The sequence below is a fragment of the Catharus ustulatus genome, chromosome 10 (assembly GCF_009819885.2).
Source record: "Catharus ustulatus isolate bCatUst1 chromosome 10, bCatUst1.pri.v2, whole genome shotgun sequence".
In the NCBI taxonomy this organism is placed as follows: Eukaryota; Metazoa; Chordata; class Aves; order Passeriformes; family Turdidae; genus Catharus; species Catharus ustulatus.
Genome location: NC_046230.1, coordinates 14,973,320 through 14,991,833, shown reverse-complemented (window position 1 = coordinate 14,991,833; position 18,514 = coordinate 14,973,320). Strand labels below are relative to the sequence as shown.

At 47.5% G+C, this 18,514-nt stretch overlaps 1 protein-coding gene across 3 annotated transcripts in view; it reads right to left on the bottom strand.

The window, feature by feature from the left end:
* FGF12 (fibroblast growth factor 12) overlaps window positions 1-18,514 on the bottom strand; it is a 218,459-nt gene that overhangs the window by 79,750 nt on the left and 120,195 nt on the right. Inside the window, exon 1 of one of the 3 annotated variants that reach the window (XM_033068849.2) lies at window positions 16,872-17,113. The exons of the other annotated variants lie outside the window; for them this stretch is intronic. Coding sequence (XP_032924740.1) covers window positions 16,872-17,070 — 199 coding nt within the window. The 5' untranslated portion in view covers window positions 17,071-17,113. Of the gene's footprint in view, window positions 1-16,871; window positions 17,114-18,514 lie in introns of those variants that run through there. 3 annotated transcript variants of the gene reach the window in all.

Sequence of the window (18,514 nt, the reverse complement as noted above, 5' to 3'; positions counted from 1 at the left end):
CATTTTCTTTCTATAATTCTTAGAATTTATCACAAATCAAACTTAAACCTACTCTCTAACCTCAGCCTTCTAAAGCAAATGGGACTCAGATCCTCTTGTTTTTAAAGGTGCAATGCTGCATAACACACTTGAGATAAACCTATTCCTCCTACTCAGGCTCCTCTGTGTGTGCTTCTATCCTGCTGTAGAAGCAGATTTCCCTGCAGAAATGGAACTGAGCTAACATAGACAAGACTTCAACACCAACTTAGTGTCTTTCTAAACACAAAATCAAGCACTTCAGAATGGATTTAAGAAAGATGTTCTTGCTGCCTTAATCCCAAACTACTGACTGAAGAGATTTCCATGCAGCTTCTACTCCCAGTGCAGACCTCATGCTACCAGGTTTCCCATGCAATATGCAAAGGGATATTTTTATCCCTACTTTATAAGCAATACTTCAGGATGCTTACTTTAAAGACCCTGTTTTAGCTGCTGTTGAGGGCTGGGGAGTACTGGAGAAAACTCACTGGACTCTCTTTATGCAGATGCAATAAGCTCACTTTCTTCAAATGTGCCAATTCCAGAAGATGTAAGGGAAGATCATGCTCAGGAAGCACCACAATGGGGACATGAGAGTGCAGATCAGAACAATAACACAGAGCAGGAGCTAAGCTGTAACTCTCCTAGTGTGCAGCACCTGTTAGACTGGGCACTTTCGGTGAAGACACAGTTGCCACCTAATGACCCTTCTTAGGGCAGTTGCTCACTGACATCTCACTGAACATCCCCTGAAGGGCATCTTGCTTGGTTACCCTTTACCACAGGCCAAACTCACTTCTGCCTGTCCTGCTTTTAACTTTCTGAGCCCTCTGGCACAGCTGAGGCTAACTAAATCATGATCTGACTGCTAATCTTCTTGTCTCTACTTAAATGGTAATGTGATGCTGCCATTATTCACTTCTGCTGTCCTGCTGCTGAGCCTTAAAGTCATCTCAGTTCACCATGAGCTGCTGTGCTTCCTGCCTTATTATGCAGCTACACAGTGATCTTCATCCTCCTGGGGCTTGCCAAGGACATGATAGTTGCAGGGTGCTCACATGCACTTTGTTTGATCTCCAGGGGCACGCGCACTGAAGGCCAGAGGATCACGGCTAAATCAGCTACTCTGCAGAGTCATGTCCCTCACCCTAGAGCTGCAGGCATTGCTGAGGATACTTCCTATGTGCTATGGGGAAAAGAGCAAGAGCACTGACAGAAATATCACTCTTTAATGACCTTTTCATTTAGCTCTCCTATTTGAGGTGAATAAGGAACTCACCCCTTAAATGCAAAATGGAGAACACAGAAGTATAATAACTCCCCTTAATGCAGAGAGGAGTTAGGAGGTTATGCATCAATGCAGCATTTAGCAAAGCCCCACTGAGGACACCAACTCCTGCTTATTTCCATCAGCAAAACAGCAGCACTAAACCCCTGAGGGAGGAACCCTTCTCTCTTATCATCACTGTAGGGTAGCTCCATTTGCTCCAAATCCCGAACTCTGGAGCAGCAAAGAACAGCATACAACACTGACTTCCAGCTGCAACTCCACTATGGAAGGCAGTCTGATATGGTCTCATTTCTTGCAACTCTCAGAATGCCCCTTATTACAGCAACACAATGACCTAAGGATGCAGCAAGCAAGTCCCCAGTTTGCCTTGGGCTGGGAATTATAAAAGGACTCAACACAACCATACTCACCAAAGTCTGTTAAACTGAATTCTCCATATCAATGGCACAGAACTCAGAGGGGCCACTTTTTAATGAACTTTTAAGAAAGATGAAGGGCTTAGTGACCTTTGAGTGATTTGAGCCACTGGCTCCAAGGATTCTTGCAATGCACAGCAATGCTCTTGGTTGGCAGGCAAGCCTCCACTTGAGGTTACTGGTGCAGAACTGCTTCTAAATCTTCTTCAGAAGTTACTATGCTGGGTGCCAGTGGTACTCAGTGTGGGTTATAGCATAAACTCTGAAGCTTCTGGAGTTACTGCTGTCTGCACAATGAGCTGTCAAAAAACAGGACTCTGCAAGCTCAGATGGGAAGCAGGGATTTTCTATACAGCAACCTGCAATAAGGTACAAGGAAGGCACCTACTGCAGAATTTCCATAGGAGACTTGCCCATTTGTTTGCTCTCTCTCACTGCAGCTCAGTGCCTCTGTCTGGTCTTAGCACAGCAAGGCTGTGAGAGATGCCAGCAGCAGGCTCCCAGCACAGTCCCTCTGGCACCTCCAAAGGACATTGGGCTGGTGAGGGAGAAGCATCTCCAGCCTCCTCTGAACCACCTCGGCACGCTGCTGACTCCCTTGCCCATGCAACAGTTTTGCTGAGGATGTGACTGCAAACACAGGAACTGTAATACATCTCGGGAGCATATTTCACCTAAATGTTCTTCAAACATTTGTTTATTGCAATTAAACATTTTAGCCTGGAATTTACACATTCCATTATTCTTATTTTCCCCCATTCAGGCTGCAGCTGTCATAATGGGAGGTTGATTTATGACTCACCTAACCAGCACTCAAATCCTTAGCACACCAAGCCCAGCATGCAAGTCAGAGCATAAACTGCTCCTAATTTACTTAGATTAACTCCGCATTTTAAGTGCCACTGCAGAAACCGCAGTTCCCCTCCCTTAAAAAGGATGGGTTCCAGAATACTCGATAAGCCAAATTTTACATACACAAATTTTGTAGACAGAGAAGGGCACCAAAATCCTTCCTTCAGAAGTACAGTATTAATGAAGCCTTGTAATAAATTGGCACGAAGATCAGCAAGCTCCATGCAGATTACTATGGTGACAGGCATCAGCACAGAACTCGGGGATGGAAAGCTGAGGGAGATAAATTTTGGGGTCATTTTCTCAGTCAGGAGCTGCCAAAATCTCCAGGGTGTTTGGAGTTAAGATGAACTAATTTGACTGTCTGAAATTAAATGCATCACCATCGACGTAAATTTAACAGCTCAACTCACTACAATGCTTCACTGAATCCACCCAAACTGGGAAGCTCAGGAATAACACCACTTGCTGCTGTGAAAGGAGCTGCTGCCCTTGAAGCCCCAGAGTGTTTCCCCTGGCCAAGCAACCCTGCCATGCAGCCACTGTGGCTGTAAGTGTTCAGCAGGCGCTGCACATGGCTGGCTGTGGCTGCACCTGCAGTGAGTCACGCACGGAGCAGGTCGGAGCATCGTGAGCCACACGCCGGGATCCTGGAGGACACTCCAACTGTGTCATGCAGGTGTGGAGGTGGGAAATCCTGCTGCAAAGTGCTGAATGTTTTCAGCTCCCACAGGAGTCACTCGGTGCACAGAAGTGCGACTGCAGAGGCAAGACATTTATTTCCCAGTGTCACAGTATTTTCCAGTTTCTGTCACTAAACTCAGCAAAATTGTTTGGAGCTGAAGGACACGTATTCCTTGAGGAAGCCTACAAGCAGGTGGCCAGGATGGCCTGGGCAGTGCTGCCTGTAGCATTCTGAGTAACAGGCAGGGAGAGGGCAGAAGAACTGCAGAGCCAAGGGAAGTGAGTGACACAAGACCATTTGTGTTTATCTGGATGTCTCCCCAGGCTGCCTGCATGTAGATCCAGTCACGGTGGGTAACAAGAGCTGCCCAAGCATTAGGGAACTCTGTAGCAAAGCCAGGTATCCAAGCTCACCTTGCAAAGCTGCCATGAGCCCCTTTAGTTCAGATGCAGCCATTTGGCTTAATACACTGGCACATCACCCAGCCTGTGAGTAGGATGGAGAGATGGAAACAGACTTACTGACATCAACATTTGCTCACAGAGCTATGGTTTTGGGGGCAGCAAACAGCTCCTTTCCAATCATGCAGAACGAAGGCCATACCCAGCTTCAGTTTAACATGATTGCAGGGATAGTGTCACCCTCCAATTACAAAGCATTCATTTGGAGAAGGAAATGGCTCTGGGACGACAGGGCTGCATGGTACACTTGTGTATTTACTCATCTCAAGCGTGAATCTCCACCCAGGGCTAATAACTACAGAGAAACTACTGGTGATTCCAGGATGCATTACATGTAATAACAGGCTGTGCTGGCAGGGATGGCCTCTCTGTTTGAAGGACATGCCTCCAAAAATGACATTTCCCTAACGCAGAGGGAGATGGGCTCAAGCCGATGACAGCACCCATCAAAGCAATCGCCTCCTGTCACCATCACTGAGTCACTAGAGCAGAATGGCACCTTGTAGGCAAAAAGAGCATCCAAAGAAGTGATTTCCTTTCCTGTGCTGGCGCCTGCCAGGAGCAATAGTAATTAGCTCTCCAGCATGGAGCACAGCTGCCTGCCTGCACCCCTCCACACTGCCTGCTTTGCTCTGAGTCCCTCCAGGGAAGTCTTATTTCTCACTCGTAGACTAGGTGGAAATGATGTGATTGCACATCCCAGGCCCTCCCAAATCCAGGGAATCAGCTTTACAGGGATGTTAATACAAGTCTGAGGTAAGGGGCAGAGAAATTAGTCATATAAAGCATTGAAAATTAGGGGTGCCACATGGAATCACTGCTACATTTCTGTGGATGGCCATAGCACAGCCTATGGATGTTAGAAGGTAGAGAAGTCACCCTGCAGCTCACCCACTCTCCAAGATCTGGATCCCATGTGACAGCCACCTAAGGTCAACAGCTCAAAAATAATGAGGTACGAAGTTGTGGATGAGTTTTCCCAGAAGGCAAACACCAAACTAATGCACATGACACATGAGCTACCCACCCTGCACAAACACCAAGGACAAAACAGCCATCACAGCACTGCAGGGCCAAAGAGCAACCCAAAGACCACTGCAGGTTAAACAGTGGGATGAGCACTGATGGCCCACCTGCCACCAGGCATTTTGGCACAGAATTGCTGACCACCTCTAAGTAAAACTGTCTAGCTGAATATTTTGCTGAAAACTTCCGAATAAGAGCAGATAAAGCTATGTACAAACTCTATCTCACTAACAGAAAAAAAAAGAGAGATCTGAAAAGCGTGCAAGTTTTCGTTTTTTCTTTTGACACGACATTTTCTTTGGAAATTTAATGAAAAAATGTTAAAAGAGCCAGAGATTAAATCCAAAGTTTCATTTTAAATACAATGAAAAACTCCATTGAGTCTGAATCCTCTTCTCCCCAGAAACTTCTTTTATTTGACCGCAGAACTAAAAAAAAACCCAATTCTTCATACAGTTCACTGCCACGTTTGTCTTTGCCTCCCCCAGGATGTGGTTTATGTTGCTTTGTTGATCCAGTGTGTTTTAGCAGCAGACAAAATTTCAAAACATTTCCCTTTCAAGAGCAATTTTCTACACCTGTATTGACTTGAGCTCTGATGATAAAACCAAAGCCAGGCAGGAACAAAAGGCATACAGAAGAGATGTAGGGCTGTTCCAGAATTTATGCAGGATAAGCTTTTTCAGGTAAAGGAATTAAAAATATGAGAAATTTAATGCAAAAGAAGTTGTAGCTACAGCTCCTAAGCTGTCATTTTCTAGCACAGTCAGTGCCTTGGCTACTGAAAGTTAAAGCTTGCTCATAAGTATGGATAGCAGAGCATACAAAATGTATTATTTATTTTGAGGAACACCCTGCAATTATTCCTGACATATTGTGTAATTAGCCAAAATTACAGCATATTCACCAAGAGTGAAACAAAGGATAGCATAAATATTATGTGTGAGCCCACAGTCACTGAGCACATTTCATCTGGGTGCAGACATGTCTTATGAACCAACCAAGTGTGGTTCTCCCTGGCCCCCGGGGCTGTGCCAGCTGCTGAGCTGACACCCACAAAGGGAAAACATGGGGAGTAAAATCCTGACTTTCCCTGTGCCAGCAATGGGGGCTCAAGAGCTGCGTGAGGATTTAACAAATGGGAACACCCACACTTGCAGAGCTTTCAGGATGGCTGAGCCCAAAGCTCCCAGCAGAGAAGAAGGGGTGTATTCCCATGTCTGTTGTCCCAAGAGAGGTGGAAAGGCGAGCTCAGAGGATGTCTGGAGAAGCTGCTTGCTTTGCTGCCTCGAGCTGACAGGAGGAGAAACTGAAAAGCAGCTGTGCCCTCCTGCCATGCTTGCAGCACCTCTTGGCCTGCAGCTTCCCAGAGAGGTTTCCTACAGAGCTACATGTCAGACCCATCCTAAGGACTTGTATGATGGCTCAGAAATCCTGGGGAATGTTGTGGCAGTGCTCTGCCCTGTGTACAGTTAGAAAGATTTTGTTTTGGTTTCTTGACTCCAACACACAACACAAAACTCCTTCATTGTTAATCAGATTTTTCCTGGTTTCCTACAAAGATGTGGTTTGGATATTAGAACATTCTACCCAGAATTTGCCCCATGGATGGATGCAAAACACAAGTTTAAGAACATCCTTCCAAGGAATGCACATCTGGAATCAGTGTAGGACTGAGGTTGGACTAATCAACAGTGAGGTCCCTTCCAGCCCTGCTGCTGGGTGACCATGACTTGGTGGTATTAGCACATTCCGTACTCTGAGTTTTTGAAGGATAGAGCCCCCATCTCCCCTCACCCTGAAGTGCCTCACACAAGGCACCTCATCACTAATAGCACTCACGTGAACAGAGCAGACACCATCCCTGCTGTTCAGGCCTGCCACAGTGCTGGGATTTATGCTATTCTCAGATGCTAAATCTCTTCACTTCCCCTATCAATCCAGCAGAACTGAAATACTGCAGAAACACCAAGAAGTCCCTCACACAAACAAAACATACTATGGCAACAACCACATCAATCTTGTACCCTGCTCTGAATGCCTAGAAAAGGAAATTCATTAAAAGAAAAAATGGACAGAGCATACTACCAACAAGCACTGAGGAGAAATTAATCACTTCAGATGTTATCAGTCTCAGGGAAGGTACCTGGTCCTACCAACACCAGCTCACAGAAGTGCCCTGGATAATCACTGGATAGCAACTCCAGGAAAACTTTGGGTCCCAGTGTCATTCTGCAAGCAGTAAATAGTCCTAAGTGATAACATACTCTTTTGCTACAGTATTCCTCAGGCAATCTCACGGCATTTTCCAATGGGATGAGCATGTGAAATTCCTTTATTTAACAGGTAATGAGCCTGTGATGTGGAAAAAATTAAAGCTTGGATCAGTCGGGTTGTATTACAAGAATTTTTTTTGCTCATTTCACTAGTGCAGCTTAAGCATTTTTGTAGCAGTTTGGAAGCATTTTTGACTCAAAACTATGCTGTTACTAAATTTCAATAAATCTTATACAACACTCAAACGCATAATGAAAATGTGCTGCTTGTGCCATTCTGGTCTTAAACATTTTACTTCAAAGAGCAAGATCATGCTAAAAATGGCCAAAATTCCACCATATGACTCAAAGTTCTTTCCTTTTGAAAACATACATTTTGTAAGCTGCATAATGATTTTAATTTTCTATTAGAGCCAAAGGTTTTCTTCAAACTAGTGAAAATGCACGCCCCACGTGTGAGAAAGCCATCATCCACTTCGTTCCATCTAAAGCTCTGTTTTAAATAACAATGATGTTTTATTGCTGCTCATCTCTCAGCACAAGTCCCTCACTTCTGGCATCAGGACAGCAGTGAGACAGGCAGGTTCACCTGCCACCCAACTGCCATCTCAGAAGAGAGCTGAAATCAGTGAGCTCCCTCTCCAGGGATGTGCGTGCCAAGGATGACACAGTGCAGGTGGAGTGAAAACAGAAAATCTGCCTCTCCAACAGGTTTCTGAACAAAGCTCCTGCCCCCACGGCTGCCCAGGAGGGCTCAGAAAGCTCTAAAATTTCACTTGGTGCTTGCTAATCATTCAAGAGCTGCTATGGGGCTGTAGTTCTAAAATCCCAGAATTTTTTAATGGAAAGTAGAGTAGAAGAAGAAACAGGAAGAAAAATAGAAGAAGAAATGTTAATGGAAGCAAAGAAGGTAGGAGTGGCACAGAATGCAATTAAATGAAAGCCAAAAGAAACGTTTAGAAATGTTTCAGTACTCATGCCGTGTGCCTGCCAGCAGGCAGAGCCCATACTGATGAGCACCACACCTCGCTGCAAAAGCCAGCAGAGAATTACTGGTTCCACCACACGCTCTGCCAGCCCTTTTAGACAGACAGCCCCCGCGAGAGTGTGATGCTGATCACCACAGAATGACTGCAGGGACAGCTGCAGATCGATACCAGAGGCAGCCAGTGACTCACCCCAGCTCCAGTTACAGGAGCTGTGCCAGGAAAACCACCAGCCACAGAGCGGGTGGATGGTCCAAGCCCCTCACCTGCCAGCATCTGATCCCTGCATCTCCTGCAGCCCAGTGCCTCCAAGTCCCCCGGGAACCCTTCAGGAATCCAACCCTAAGCTGGGCACTGGAAGCCAAAAGCAGCCGTCTTTTTGCTATTTTCTACTGTTTCTCAGTGTTCTGGAAAATGTGGACTGGCTTTTTGCAGCCTGGCTTCATTTGCACCAGACCCATCCACTTGACCTTTTGCAAACAGTTTTGCTTTGGGGAATGAATGAAATGTATTTATTTGGCAGCTCAGGCAACATGGGTGGTAACTGCTAAGCAAAGAAACTATCAGTGCAGCCAGCAAGGGGAGGAGACAGCCAACTATGCTATTCTAGATAAATAACAATTAAGTGAGCATGTTCTATTAACCCCAAGACCTCTCTTTTCTTCTTTCATTTAAATCCAAAATGCTTAAGTATCTCAAGAAAATAACATTTCAGGGGGATTTTATCATAACTGCAATCTGGTTTCAGCTGGAGAAGAAGCACAAGTAACAGAATTACATTGCCTCTCTGTGGTTACTTTGCCAGTTCACAGCATGTAGCAGTCCACTGGATGTTACACACACCCTTAACAGAGCAGGCTGCTGGAGGGAAGGTGAGACGGGAGTGCCCAGAGCAGTCCGTAGGTGCTGCTGTGGGATGTGAGAGAAGCTCTGTGCCCTCCGCCACTGTAGTGGTTGTATCTAGCCCTGGATCTTCATCCAGCACCATGTACAGCCCCACCATGAGAGGCAACCAGCCATTTTCTGACATCTCTCAATGACGTAGCACAGTCCAAAAAAAGAACTATTGTGCTGAAAAGGTCCCAGGAAGAAAGACAGGGAACACAAGCAGGTGACAGCATAACTGCTTCTCTCCTTGCACAACAGCTGCCCACCTTCTGGCCAGTGAAGTGCCAGAGGTCCACAGCTGAGGGTTTCTCTTCAGGAACATGGCAGTGCCAGCCAAGCACCTTGGAAATCGAGTTTGTTTTTGTGCTCAGTAACACTGAAGGAGGAGGGGGCACTGATGCAAGTCAGACTGGATTGCACAAAATTCCACCTCCCACACAAACCTTCAGGTACAACAGGTCCACATGCTGCCAAGAAGCTCCTGCTATCTCCCTCCTTGCTATTGAGCACAAAACTCAACAATCTTCCAAAGTCAGAGCCCTGCCTACAGCTACAGAACCTCAAGCAGGATCTCCTCAGTGGGTACCCCAGCAGAGCAGAACAGTCACCTCCTCATGACAAACCCAAAGCCACAGAGCAGATGCAGCAACACATCTGCACAGACCCCTTCCATGATGCTGCTAGTTCCAGCATTAACCTTCATCTCCTGGTGCAGCCCACTCCACACGGAAAGGGCAGAGCAGAAATACCCAGAGCTGCTGCATGGAGCCTCATCACACCAACACCAGACAGCAGCACCTCCCAGAAGACTGGAAAGGCTCAGGACTCAGGTCACCACCTTATTTTGTCCCTCTGTTACCTTTAGACAGAGCATTCTGGAATGAATACATAGGACAAAAAAGAGGTTTGACAAGTGCCAGCTTGCATCCAGGTGCATTTTCTCAGCAGCCATGTCAGCTCCATCAGGGTGTCAGAAAGCCTCATTCCAGTGCTTGGAACAAGCACAGTTATTTGTCTGAGCTGCAGCGTGGGGGCTGGAAAAGCCAAAGTGAGTGGTCTGCCTGAACAGTGAATCCCACAGTCGTGTTCCACAGCTCTCAAGAAAGATGCCTTCTGCTTCACCATTTAAATAGAAATGTGTTGTAGCTGCTATTTTCAGAGGCACTGTTAAGAAGCTGAAGCTGTAGCTGTACAGCCCTGTGACCGTGCTGCACAAACTCAGTCTCTGCATTGACTCTCTCAAAGCACAAAACTCCTGCTCCTGCAAGCTGGATGAGAGGCACCCATGAGTGCATCATGGTTCTCCTACAGCTTTTAATAGAGATGCAAAGTAAAACCAGCCTCTGGAAAGGCCGAGTTATTTCAGGATTCTGCTACATGTCAGAAGACAGCAAAGATAAAACAATAGGTGTAGTAGCTTACTCCATGCTCAGAAGGGATAATGCATTAGCATGAAGAACCTTGTGTTAGCTGGGGAATAGAGATAAACCCCGTATTAAACAGGAGTACAAAGGTACTGCTCCCTGACAGACTGCAGCAAGTGCAGCCCAGGCACGGAGTAGATGACTTCAGAACAGGTCACTTCTCAAGACATTTCCAAGATCAAGACACAACAATAATGCAGTCGTGGCAGTGACACTATGACAGCACACGGAGCGTATGGAAATGTATCTGTGTTCAATGATTAGTTCTTCATTTTAAAGTTAGTTCTTTGAAGCTGCTTTCTCTGACCTGTTCTTGTCTATGTTCTTGGTCATCTTCTGCCAAGCCATGAAGCTTGCAAATATGAAAGGGATGTCAATCTCTGACACGTTTTCCTTGATAAAATTCTACCTTTGATTTAATAATAACAAATCACAGCTTGGTTTCAACTGTGCAGGAATAGAAAAATCTCAGAAGTCATGTGCCCATGACTGTTCAGGATAGATCAAATGAGGCAAATGTCAGAGGGATGAAACAAATGCCTACCTGGCCACTGTGGTTCATGGTATTCCTGTTTTGGGAGGGGGAGAAAGGAAAGCAGATAAGCCCAACTGCATCTGCACTTGCCATCCACCACAGTGAGACTCATGATTATGTTTGTCTCTCAAACAGCCATGGCAGCTCTGCTCTCCTCACTGCCCAAGTCAAGCTGGTGATTGTTTTGGTTAATAGGTAACTTATCTGTTAAAATATTTAGTATCTGGTCTACTATAATTTTCTAAATTTGTGTTGAATTCAGCAAAGCAAGGAAGGAAGGAAGAAAGAAAACCTTGTCTCCATTTTGGTTTGTTGTTTTTTTTTTGTTTTTTTTTTGGAACTCGAGTTTTTGGGTTTATATTTCAAAGGAACATTTTATTTAGAAGAATGAAAGGAAAAAAAACATATCATAATCCTCTAAATGAAATTGTACCTTCACTTCCCCCTCCCCAGCAGTTTTATCAGTCAACAATAAATTGATTTATATAGATCTGTTACGGAGAAGGAAAATAATCACTCACGAGCCACTTTTTGTCCTGACTCTCCCGTTTGGCTGGTGATGAGGGAATCAATCATTTGTATTGATCTAATGGTGAGCCTCTGCTGGCTAATGATTTCCACTGCTCTCACAAACACAGCTACCCCTGAGGCCATGGGGACAGAAGATATCCATCCCTCTCAGAGCTTGGATGACTTCCATGGATTTTCTTGGCATCAACCATACTTAGTCCAGAACTAGCACGAAGTGCTTACTGACTGACATGCTTGCCCATAAGCTGTGCTGGGAAGCAGGCTGGCAGCTGAGTTTTCCATGCTCTGGAGAAAGCCAGAAACCTGCAGCTCTTTCCCAGATTTTAGAGACTGAGAGCTAGAGGTTGCTACCTGAGCCCCAGCCATGTGCTGTGACATCCACCACATCTGCAAGTCACGAGTGACTGCAATAACACCCCCAGGGATCATCTGGATAAAATGAAACCCCTCTGCTGAGCTGTCATAAGCAGGAGGGAGCCTCTTTCTCCTCCCTGATTATGTGGACATTCCCATTAGCATGAGTGGTGCAGAAGGAGCTTACAGCCCCAACCAAGGAGGACACATGCCCTCAGGGCTGCGTCCTTCCCCTTGGTGTTATCCAGGCTCAGGTCTGGCTGGAGACTTGGCATCCATGCCCTTGTCCCAGCTAGCACTTCCACAAGCTCTTGCTGTCCAGGTGATGCCACATTTCCAGCCATTTCTATTCCCATCAGCCACTTCTTAGATGCAGGACACAGCACCAAATTCTGCAGAGGAGCAGGCAGAAGAATGCAATGGACCCCCTTGTCTTGGGCACACACCCAGACACACGTGGACACAGTTAGACAGAAGAGCTGGGATCCAGATGGAATTCTCCTGCAGGGAGCAGCTGTGCCCTGGGCAATGCAGCCAGCATTCCAACAGTAGCAACAAAGTGCACAAATTCCACAGGTTGGACAGGTATTAACAGCTGTTCTGAGATGCACCACTCCACAAAATCAGGCAAGGCCTATGAGCTAAGAAGGTGGTTTTTACCCTAAGCTTCAATCATTTTCACCCTGCATGAAATCAGAAAGGACTTCAGGATTTAAGTCGGGGAATTTAACAGCTTGCAGATGACAGACTTCTCAAATGTTTTAAATGAATCTCTGAATGAACAAAGTCCTTCTATGTCCTTCAACTAAAGTTGCTCTTGCATTTTACTTATAGTGCTACAAAAATATCTATATTCATATATTTCAAGTTCCAAATCTCTATTTATTATTCAAAATGAGAAATACTGCAAAGGGAAAACATGGTTTAAATTACTGCTTTTTTCCTATGTGCAAGCCATTTCCTTCACTTTGGAAGAAGTCTTTATATATCCTTATGGAAAAGCATCCTTTCCCTGGAAGAGCACAAAATATGTACCAGACAGGGAAAAAAAAAAATTAAAAAATCACTTTTTTTTTTTTCCTGGGGTGAAAAACCTGTTTGCGAATGAGCTCTGCATTCTGAGCTGGTAACTCATCTTTAAAAACAACATCTGAGGGGACTGAGACAAAGCTACACAGTACCTGGCATTGCCTGACCCAAAGCTGCCTCAATTCAAACATGATTTCCCCAAATAATGAGACCCTTGCAGTGGCTTCACTTGGATAAAATTTCTAGCAATCTCTACAGATATTGTGCCTGATGCTCTAGCCTGTTTCCCTTTGTGCAAGGCTGCCAAACTGCTCAGCTTTCCTGCTCAGTGGCCATGGCATGATGGAAGGCCACCTCTGCCCCAGCTCTCTGGGGTGTGCTCTGCCTGAGAACACGACTGGTGAAGCAACAGTGACAGCTTTCACAAACAAGCTGGACCCACCAGCCCAGGCTTTTCAGACAGCTATAAAACAGCTGAAGAAGGGACATGCTTGAACGCTTTAATTCAAACACAAAGGGGATGAAAAGTACTTGGTTCAAGTCTTTGTTGGCGGGGAAGTCATATGGAGAGAGCTGCTTGTCTTGTCTTCTGCATGCAACTCTTGGCTCCATCAGTCCCTGAGGAATCCACCTCTTGAACCTGCACCAACAAACCATTCCATACAGTAATTTCTTTTGAATCCTCTATCAAGTCACTATGGTTGAGAGCAAAATATATAAATTATAGACGTACAATTCCAGCAAATTACCTGTATTAATTCACAATAATGGGATTAAGCCCATGTGTCCAAATGTTCAGTTTAGTCCACAGCACTCAGTGTCCTTACTTGGCCTATCTTAAACTAGTAAGTCATCTTGGAGCAAAACACATCCAAGAGCTCTAAAAGAACACAGTGTGCATGTGAGACAGCTGCCTTTGCCCATTGAAAAGACAGACAAAATTAGTCCTCATTTTACAACACAATCCCTATTGCAACCAACAAATGAGATGTTTCTGCAGTCTGTTTTCCCCAGCAGCACATAGCTTTGATTATACAAGATATCCCTGCATGGATCTGGTTCCCCATAGCTTGCCAAAACCTTTGAATACTCATGCCCAGTATGCGAGACTCAGCTGCTCTGGGGTGCAAATTCTCCCTTTTCATATGAGAGCAGGAGTGTGTCACTCTCACTTCACACAGGCTGCAAAGTGGAGCACAAAGTGCTCACCCACGTCTTTACTGAATATTTTAGTTATAGCATTGTTTGAGTCACATATTAAAACATGTATTAAACAGCTTATTTAATAGATGTAAGCTCACACAGGTACTTTACAGAAGCAAAGAGCAAAGGGAACATGAACCTCCATCAGAGCTGTATTTGTGTAATGTACAAGCTACAGCTCCACCAGTGCTGCATCCTGAGCTCAGAGGCAGCAGAGCCCAAAGTGTGCTGTGCTGGTCCCAGCATTGGGAATTAGGTCTCTGTGTCAGGAACTGCTCCATAGCTGGAGCTGGTCCCACCTTCTGTAAAATGGGAAGGATCCTCTCCATTCAATAGAGCTTGTTGAGTACTATAGATGAAAATACTCTGTAAATTGCAAGTATTTTGACAGTTACTCCCCATAGTCATAAGACAAGGTAATGTTTAAAGAGGTAAGGGGAGATCCCCTAGCACTGTACCATCTCCAAATACAACTGTACCTCTTTTCAACAGGGATGTTTCTCTCATTCCCTTCACTGACTTGCAAACTACTGAACCAGCATATCATGAAGTACATATAATCACTGGGGTTGTGGGTCACTGCACAATGTATGCACATTTCTTTAAACCACTTTCAATTCATTTGCATGTCATTTTCTGTGCAGAAACTGGATTCTGAAATGAGCAAGTTGTCTGGGCACAATACACTCCCTTGAATAAACAATCCGAGCAGCAGAATCCCTGTAGCAGGCTGCCTCCTGAGCAGCAGCCCAAGACCAGGAATACAATCTATCAGTGAAATAAATCCCTAGTTAAAAGATGGATGCAGGGAACCAAAGCAGGCATAGTCCATAGCCTAGGAAAGGACATTTAGATTTTTTTCATAGCAACTTAATTCCTCTAGTTCTTTGATTTTATAAAATGAATACAGTACTGGTTACAAGGGATTGACTGACAGCTCTGAAGATTGAGTAGCTCTATTTTTACAACACTGAGTAGCACTGATCCTCCTTCTAAGTCAATAAAAAGATTGCCTAAAATCACACTTGACTGTAAGTTATCGAAAATTTCCTCAGCATTAAAGTCCATGCAAGTTGAGGGAATTCTTAAAATTCATCGATTCTTCACAGACATTGACTGAGTCCAAGGAAGCAGAATTGGATGTGTAGCTGAGAGCACAGGGATAGGACCAACAAAAAGCCTTCCCAACCACATCCTGCTGGAAGTCACTGAAACTTTAATGAGACAGAGCATCTTGAAATCTAGGTAACAGATCTACACTTCTAGCTCTTTTAATCCTTAGGAGACAGCATTTAATAGTAGGTGAAAATGGATAGGAAAGAGGAATGGAAAAAATTACATCAATAAGACTCCCAGTTCCCATTCTTGATCCTGCAAAAAGTGATTCCCAAGACAAAATGCCAACATTTTTTGGGCAAGAGTAGTGTTCTGGTCTTGGCTCACAGATTAACTAATATAGAGGACAGTCCAGCAAACCACCACTCATCATAACTTGAGTAGAAAAAAAAGATAGGCAACTTTTCTCCTTTGAATATTTCCAGTCATGCTATATTTTAAGTGTTTCAGAGCCTCTTGTGACACCTGCTTTAAAGCAGACCATTAAAGAAACCAGTTTGCATAGCCTAACCTACGCATTGATTCTTCAAACATTCTCATAAATAAATATGGTCCCTACACCACAGCCTGTGATCTGGAGTGCTGACAGCAATCCAGAGTATTTATTCTTTACTCTTTGTTGACAACAGTGTTGACAGAAGTGGCCTTCTATGGTGAGAGGCTTTGTCCCATTTCCTTCCCTTGCTCAGACGAGTGCAGGTCATGTACATCAGTCTACAGATGAGAAGAGCAGCCTTAGCTACCTCTGACACCTTGGTGGAGAGTCATAACCAACAGACCTCAGCTATGGAGAAGGGGCTTCATGAGGAGACTGATCAACAAACACAGCATTCATGTATATGGAAAACACGGGAGGGTTACACAGGTTGATGGTACGTCCTGAATGGCTTAGTGAATGACTGTCCCCCCTTTTTAACCATTATACTGAAGACCACCTGAGAAAACTACATCTTCACACCAGCTTCTCACACCAATCTCTGTTTTCTTACCTTTATGACTTATAGCAGCGAAAAAAATAAAGCAAGACATAAATCATAATTCCACTCAGAATTTACGGAGGGCCTGTTCTTGCCAGGTGCTGAGCTCTCACGCCTACCAAGGACAGCTCAGAGCACAAAGCAACGCTCAGATCTGAAACTGTGGGTGGTGGGACTTCGTCGTGGGAATGTGAGCTCTAGGGTGTACACCAGGGAGAAGTTCTTCGCAAGGAACCAAGACTGAGGACACACAAGCATAAAAGAATAAAGAAAAGAAAGAAGACAAAAAAGGACAACCCTAAAGAGCATTTCTAGGTCCTCACAAACTCAACATCAGGTGTAACTGTCGTGCAGCTGCCGTTGAGAAAGCTTTCTAAGCTAATGAAATTCCCTGTACAACTCTGCTCTTGAAGTAGCACTTGATGGATTTAGTTATCAAATGGCCACAATTTTAATTGATCCTCAGTTCATCGATTTCCTTGTCTCCATGCGGAAAATGAGAGATAATTTTAAAAACTTATCTACAAGGAAGTGGAAAAATACAATTCTGGTGAAGCTTGGACAGATGAAACCGCTGGGCCACTCTTGCCAGAGGACCCTCTGTGCTCACGCTTCAGACAGCGGTGAAGGGATGCTGGCAGCAGGTCACTGCCCACCCATCCCATCAGACCAGGGGAGAAGATCCGCCAGGACCCAGGCCAAAGTTGAGCGCAGAGCTCGTCCGCAGGTGGAAGCCGGCGGGTCCGGGGCTGCCCCTCTCCGCGAAGCGGGTTCCCACGGCCCCGGCCCGCCGTACTCACCCGGTCTCCTCCTCACCGGCCTTTTCCTGCCGCTGCAGAAGCGCACTTTGCTGAAGACCCCCAGCACATGCCTCTCGCATAGGGAGCGCCCGTCCTTGCTGGGGCTGGAGCGGCGCTTGGAGGCGGATACCCGGTCGCTGTTGGACTCCCTCGCTTGCCGCTTCTGCCGGATCAGCGAGCTGGCGATAGCCGCTGCCATCGCCGCTCATGGGCCCCCCGCGCCGCTCCGCTCCGGGGTGCGCCGCCCGGGCGCGCTGGGGCCGAGCCGCCGCCGCGCCCCGCGGGGACCGGGCACGGGAACGACCCGCTGAACGCGCTGCAGCCCCGAGTCCCGGCGCCGGGGAGGGCTCAGCCGGCCAGGCGGAGCAGGGCGCCCGGGCTAACAACCATGGCTGGACGCCGGACCCCGCCGCCCATGGGTCTGTCCCCGGGGAGCGCAAATCCCGGCGCGGGCGGCCGTCGGCGAGACCCCCGGCCGGGCTGGCAGCGCCGCGTAGATCCGAGAGCGACCGCCCCGCTGGCGAAGGTCCGCTGTGTCCAAAGAATAGGGGGACGCGGAGGATCCGCGGGTCCTTGCGGTGCGGTGCCGCTCCGCTCGGCGGGCGCAGGCGGCGGCGCTTCCTCCCTCCGGCGAGGGGCTGTGGGATGAGTCAGAGACCCCTCGGTCCGCGGGCAGCCCCGGCCCCGGCGCGGTGGCTCCGAGGCGCTGCGCGGCAGGGCGCGCACATGGACGCGGCTCCGCGGCCGGGCTCAGGGAGAGCCGCGCTGCATTTCTGTTCGCACTCCTCCTCTTTCTCCTCTCCCCCCCTACCCACTCTGCTCTCAGAGAGGGCGGGAGGGGAAGGAAAAAGCAGCCACGGGGAAAAGCAGCAGGCCAGCAAACAAATTAAAAAGAAGAGGGGAAAAATTAAATTGGAAAAAAAAAAAAAAAAAAAAAAAAAAAAAAAGAAGCGGCCGGCCGCAAGTGCGGGCTCACATCGCCGCAGCTCGGCGCCCCGGGCTCACAGCGCCATGGCTGGCGCAGCTTCTTCTGCCCTGCTCGCCGCCTCTGCCCCGGCACCGGCTCTCCCCGACGGCAGCAACCCACATCGTCCGGCCGACCGGGCGGCCGCCGAGCGCTCGGCACCGGGGCGGCCCCGGGCCCGGCTGCCGCGGCAGGGACGGCGGCGGGAGGAGCGATGCAAGGCGGGGAGGGTGGAGGAGGAGAAGGGCGGGGGGGTGCGGCTGCCACTGCTGCTGCTGCTGCTCCGTGCGGGGCTCAGGATGCTCCGCGGTGCCGCCCGACGGCGGCGGGGCGAGGAGGAGCCGAGCCGCGCCTGCTTCCCGCCTGCATCCTCCTGCCCGACCCGGGAGGGGGGAGGAGAGGGGAGGGAGGGGCCGGGGAAGCCCCCCCGGACGCCCACGCTGCGCAGGCTGTTGCCAAGGCGGCGGGGAGCCCCGCAGCCCCGCGGCGGCCGGGCAGGAGCCGGGCTCCAGGCTTCGGGCTCGGGGAGAATTGCAGCTGCTCCCGCTCGCCCTCTTCTACGCAATCCTACGTGATCGAGGTTTGGATGAGAAATATCGCGCAGGCAAAGCGAAGCAATTGCAGCTCCGCGGCGGCTCTGCCCCTCCGCCCGGGCAGACCCGCCGCCCCCGCCGGCAGC